This window comes from Bactrocera oleae, chromosome 3 (assembly GCF_042242935.1).
Source record: "Bactrocera oleae isolate idBacOlea1 chromosome 3, idBacOlea1, whole genome shotgun sequence".
Classification (NCBI taxonomy): domain Eukaryota; kingdom Metazoa; phylum Arthropoda; class Insecta; order Diptera; family Tephritidae; genus Bactrocera; species Bactrocera oleae.
Genome location: NC_091537.1, coordinates 11,488,828 through 11,495,443, shown reverse-complemented (window position 1 = coordinate 11,495,443; position 6,616 = coordinate 11,488,828). Strand labels below are relative to the sequence as shown.

At 33.8% G+C, this 6,616-nt stretch overlaps 1 protein-coding gene across 1 annotated transcript; it reads right to left on the bottom strand.

Moving 5' to 3' along the window:
* Positions 1-3,007: 3,007 nt before the first annotated feature.
* On the bottom strand, positions 3,008-4,565 carry LOC106615273 (adult cuticle protein 1). Its single transcript, XM_014231414.3, has 2 exons — positions 4,453-4,565; positions 3,008-3,993 (listed from the first exon to the last, which is right to left on the bottom strand). The coding sequence occupies exons 1-2, from the start codon at positions 4,456-4,458 to the stop codon at positions 3,466-3,468; spliced, it is 534 nt and encodes a 177-aa protein (XP_014086889.2). The 5' UTR covers positions 4,459-4,565; the 3' UTR covers positions 3,008-3,465.
* Positions 4,566-6,616: the final 2,051 nt, after the last annotated feature.

Here is a 6,616-nt window from a genome sequence, read left to right as displayed (position 1 = left end):
ATCAGGTTTAAACCATAAAAGTTTTTAGTTTTAACAAACAATTTTTGAATTTAAAATCGCTGCCATACAAACTTACTGATCAGTATCATACATTAATACTTTTCTTGCTAAGAGAAAATCCACCTGTGAAGGGTATTGTAGCTTGAGTGCAGCCGAAATAACCGTTTTTTCTTCTATACTCTGAACAGGGTATATTAAATTTGTCACGTGTCAGAGACCCTAAAGTATGTATATAAATGATCAGCATGACGAGCTATGTCGACTTAGTCCGGCCGTCTGTCTGTATATACGCAAACCAGTCCCTCAGTTTTCGAGGTATCGATCTGAAATTTCGCACACGTCCTTTACTCTTTAACACGATGCTCAGTTGTCGCACCGTTGATAATGGACCAGTATATCATATAGCTGTCATACAAACTGTACGAACGGAATCAAGTTCTTGTATGGTAACTTGTTTTTAAAGGCTATTATAGCTTCGGTGCAGCCGTTTTTTCTTGTTTTTCAATAAGTATATATAATATTTTATTATCAATTTCATATTTAATTTTTAATTTTTTTTTTATGCAAAAAGTTTGCCTCTGAATTTCCTGAAGGGTGCAATTTGAAAAGTAATATGAATATGTGGACACTTGACTGTTGTTGTTTATATTTTTGTATCGCAAACAAAAACGCAGTGAGTAAATAAGTAAGATGTGTTGGTTGACTACGCTAATAAATAGTTATCAATATTTATAACTGCAATTATATCAAATCAATTGAAACCGATATTTCAAACGATAATTTTACAAAGCAAATAATTAAAAGATTTATTTTTAAATGATTTTTTTTTCATTGAAATATTATTTAGTATTTAAAAAACCAGTGAATATCCTGTTTGGACTAAAAATGATAACATTCTACTAATTATAGATTTTCGAATTGTCGATATTATATACATATATATACTTATAACTTGATATCAAAATTTAAAAATATATATATATATTCAACGTGGAGTCTTCTGCAATTTATAACTTTTCTGCTGTTTATTAAGACATGTGTATGTAAATAGCAGTAATATAAACAGTGGCGATTAGCCAAGAATGTGTGTTTGTATTACACGTTGCAAGTATTTATTATGCCAAACAAATGGTAATTAAATCTTTTAAACTCGTTTAAATGGTCCACTTACATTTGAGGGTCATTCCATTGTTTGCAATTACGTTTTCTATTTTTAACTGCACTTGCTGTGTATTTAGGATAAAAGGGTGCCCGTACTTGAGAAAATAAAAAATATATATATTTATACAAATTAACAAAAACATATTTAGTAAAATATTGGTTCTCATATATATATACATATTCCTTTATTTCGCTGAGAGTAGAAAATATTCATTATAAGTAATTTTTTTATGAGAAAACTTAGCACACAGTTACTGTGACATGCCAGAAGAATTTTGGTAAATAATATAACTTCATAATTGCCAATTTCTTTAATACTAAAAACTCATATTTCTAGAAAACGACCCTATAAATATATATGTATGTTCATGTGTACTGCAGTTATTGTTGTATTCACAATAAAAGTATCCACTTTGATTTTAATTAACCAATTAATTTTGAACTTGCGTGACATTCGGTATGTCAAGCTTACGTAGATTCGGACTTTGTCTTGACAGTTAATTGTGAAATTAAAGCTGTTTCCAGTTTAAATTGATATACATGTGTACTTGGGGCTCGTATTAAAAGTGAGAGGAATAGTAGTCGCACAATCACAAAAAACACATCCATTGTGGTATATTTTTTTTTGAATAAATGCTTTGAATCATTTGAAGACAGAATTAATTTGACGTTTATCGTCATCTTTAGTTGTTAACTGTTTTCAGACTGAATAATTCATTCTGCGAAAAAATTTATCAGAAGCAGGTAACATAATATATAGCAATCAAAATAGTTAACAGAAAAAATATCGTTTAATCATCATTTCACGTTGTAGAATTGTACTGAACAGATGTTATAAACCGACAAAGTGACTTACAATACAAATCTGCCTTGCCGTTTAATTCTATACCTACTAACTCATCGGGCTAACTGAAAATGTGAGCTTTCAGGTGTTTAAGCATTGATCTCGCAAGAGCAGTACAGCGAAGAGCTTACTATACCTCTTGCGATCCACGTTGTGCTAAAAAAATCTTATGACAGCGCAAGAACTAACGGTAGCCCAGCGCTGCCAAAGCTCACACGAAGTCCAGCTATCCAGTATTAAAACGCATGAAGAGAGCGGAGCTTCGATCCGTTCTCTTTTTATTAATAGCAGCTGCAAATTGGATGCAGAGCCAAAAATATCTAAAATTTTATCTGTTATAAGATTTTCAAGATTTAACGATATTTGTTTTGTTTTGTTTGTTCGAATCAAAATCGAAGTTTGCTTTTTTCTTGCATTTTAGTCTCACGTGAGTTTTACGAGCGTTTGCCTACTGCCTACTTATGTGGTGACAAAGTTCGGTAAGCTCTCTGTCTTCAGTAAGGCTCGCTTTTCCTTTTTTAGAATTTCATACTAATCATAATGCGGATGCCGTGAGGCTAAAAATCGTGCCGGATGACAATTGTCGAATTTGTTTAGTAAAAGGTTGGGATAGTCAACTATCGCGATATTAAGATTAAAACATATGTCATCTCAGACCTTAAGTCATCCCGGCGAACTCGCAGATTTGTGATGAGCTCAAGAGATCTTAAATCTCTCTGAAGTAGTTTTGGGAACACAAAGGACTTGTCTGGGACTGTTGAATTGTGGACTTCTATCTCAGAGTCAGTCTTAATACAAAACCTAACCATTTTAGATGGAAATTAGACTATTTTGTTTTTAAAATATAGTTGTCAATTATAGACAAATTTTGTAATATTAATTTATATCATTTCTACATCGTCACAAATTTATCTTTGATACAAATACTAGGACAGGTGATCATGACTTCATCGTTTTTTTCGGTTTAAACCCAACTATTGTATATTTAAAAAATTAAAAATCTTTTAGTTTTGTTTTTTAGTCGTAATCATTTTATTCATTTACAACCATACTTTTTACAAGCATCTGCAGAAGTAAGCTTCGATGAAAAGAGGAATTTACAATAGGAGGGGGGTGAGTGAGTGAAAGTGCAATGTGAATGAAGATTAGAAGAAGATGAAAAAAACCACATGAATTTAGGGTTTGTTGCATTGTTGCGTTTGTTGTTGTGATGAATGTTGTTGAAATCAAGTAATATAGTTATTGTTGTTGCTCGTTCATTGCATTCTGCGTGTGTACAAAATTGCGCCTTCTTGAGTTTATCGACTAATGCGCGCCTCGGCCACACATTTATAATTTTAATCCAGGTCCTTATGGAGTTAGCCGTGTCACCACTACACACGGCATTTACTTGCCGTATTAGTGGTAGTATTATGGAAATAGGGGATAGGTAGATGGATGTGTAGCTAGATTGACTGAATTTACCAAGTGCCTGGTGCGGGAGCAACATTCAGATTGGCCACTGAGGAGATGTGTCCGGGCAATGGAGCCGAATGCACGGCACCACGGGTCTTGGCAACGTAAGCACCACCGGCTACTAAACCAGCATGACCTACCGCCGCAACAGCGGGTGCATGCACAGCGACAGAGGGTGCTTGCACAGCGACAGAAGGTACTTGCACAGCGACAGAGGGTACTTGCACTGCGACAGAAGGTACTTGCACAGCGGCAGGGGGTGAAGCATAAGCAGCGATAGAGGGTGAAGCATAAGTAGCGTAAGAAGGTGAAGCATAAGCAGCAGCACGAGTAGCAAAGGCAAATGGTGGTGAGGCGGCAGCAATTACAGCAGCTGGAGCGTGAGCAGCAACGGGAACGGCCAATGGTCCAGAGACGGCGGTGTAGGAGAGACCGTGTCCGGCGACTTGTGTAAGACCGGGCAGCAGACCGGGAATAATTGAGGATTGAACACCCATGGCGAGAGCCAAAGTGCAGACAGCGGCGATGACGAACTAGTTGGGTAGGGGAAGGAGAATAAGAAAAATAAATATAATAAGAATATGAAATATTATAAAAATATGAAATATAAGAATATGATTTTCATGTATTAATTGGTTCAATAGATAATTTTGTAATAATAAAAGTTTAAAAAAAATTGTAGTTTTTGAAATTACGATTTAAAAAAAAAATCTGAACATTTCAATGTTTTAATAAAATTTAGAAATTTCACAACAATTTTTTATTTATATTTTTAATGTAAAAGCATACTTTTTCATTTTAATTTTTTCACAAAAGTGTGGAGCACTGTGCAATAAAATTTATTAATTTTATGAATTATTATTTCGATTTTGACGATTTATATTGATTTTTTCTTTCTTATAAATGGTGCCAATCCTTTTAATATTTCATTTTAATAACACAATTACAATAATAACACATTGTAAGTAATTTTTAATCCTTGTTCCACTTACTTTCATTTTGATATTTTTGATTTTGTTTAAGGGATTAATTGCTGCTGAGCGAATTATTGTACTTGACCGTTTGGACTAATTTTCCGTTCTGATTTCAGTACCATAAACACGGTGATTTTATACAGAAAACTAATCAGCGTGTTTATTCGAAACCAAATCAGATTATTTAGTGTCGCAATGAAAGCGAGAGTGGTCAGTATATCGACACCTGTATGAATATAGGAAGAAAAAACTTCTTGTTCAAGCAATTACTCACAAAAAGTGTAAAAAATAACATGTAAAACAAGAACTTAAAAGATTTTTTATTATTAGTTGTAGATAAATGCATATAATGTAAAATTCATAATGTCTATAAACAAATATAAATACATATGCGCTTATATAAATGTGTAACTAAAACTGCCGGTTTCTAATAAAATGCAAAACCACTGTGTCTGGGCCCACATTCATCTAAGAATAGCCAATAAAAATATAAAGCAGAACAAAAAATGTATATATGTGTAAGAAAGAAAATAGACACACACACACAGATAATTAAATATTAGCTTATATGACGTGCGCATGCGCTACAGCACACCCGCCAATATCACGCCTACAAACATAACTTAATTGATGCACATGAATATTACCGTCAGGTGATATAAAAAAGCAACAAGCATTCAATCAAAAGCTTATTATATATTGGTTTCTAACGTGATTGCTTTTGTCAACGCCTCTCTTTTGCATATGCACAAGCAGTATCACATTGATTTTTTTCTCTACCGCAGCGAGCAACGACGACCTCTATAACCTAACATTCTATCGCTAAATTAATAATGAAAAGTAGTATTTAATAAATAAGGTAAATACTCGTAAACCGCCTTCCGCCATCGCATAATGCAAATAGCAACTGGTCTTACTCGATACAGATAAATAATGACCCAGTAGGAAAAAGTAGAGAGTCATATGGTTAAATTTTAGTTTTCATTTAAACATCATAAACTTTATACCTTTCATTCAAATTAAATAAGCGCCAGCTTACATTAGGTGAAAAATTTCAAGGTAGACAAGCAGATTATACAGCAGACTAAACATCCTCTCAGGTAATATATTATTTTTTATACAGAAACAAGAAAAAACGTTAACTTCAGTTGCAATAATGTCCATCACAGAGAAAGAAATTTTCCATACAAGAACTAGATTTTGATCGTTCAGCTTGTATGACAGCTATATGATATAGTGGTTTGATCTGGACAATATCTTGAGCGATTATGGCATTGCTTTGGGCAATAATCTAAGCCAAATTTCGTGAAGTTATCTTGTCAAATAAAAATTTTTCAATACATGACTTTGACTTTGATCGGCCAGTTTGTATGGCAGCTATGTGCTATAGCGATCCGATCTGAACAATTGCTTCGGATACTATATTAATGCTTAAAAAAAAAACCTTTTCAAATTTTCGTGAAAATATCTCTTCAAATGGAAAAGTTTGCCATTCGAGTACTTGATTCTGATCGTTCAGTTTGTACGGCAGCTATATGCTGTAGTGGTCCGACAAATGAGCAGCTTCTTAGCGCAAAAAGAACTTGTGCAAATCTCAGTAAGATATATCAAAAACTGAGGAAGTATATAGAAGTATATATGAACAGACGGGCGGACATGGCTAAATCGACTCAGCTGAACCGACATATCCGTATACGTGTTAGGTAGAAGATATTCCTACTGGGAAGTGTATGTTATATATATATATATGGGTATATATAATTGCCACTTGACTGCGCACTTGATTTACCATTCACTGCGTTTGCGCGACAATTTAGCGACGATATATGTTGTCAAAGCGTTTCTTGCACGGCTAGCCACGACGCCACGCCCAACCCATTTGCAATTGCAGTTCCGGTAACTATGCGAACGTATTAATTAACTCACAATGAATGCAAGTGTTTCTTATGTACACGAATGTACATAGACAAGTGTGTAAATAAAAGTATTTTTTAATTTTTTCCGCTCCTCTGGTATATGTACTTCTAATTGATCACTTCATTCAATTAACTTGACGTAATTATTTGTGATAGAAATAGTTGACATAGTGCTACATGGAAGTCACTACAACTAAGTGCAAAATATTAGCATCAGATGCTATTTCACACATTCTAAATACATTAACACGGTTGCATTTTTTTAT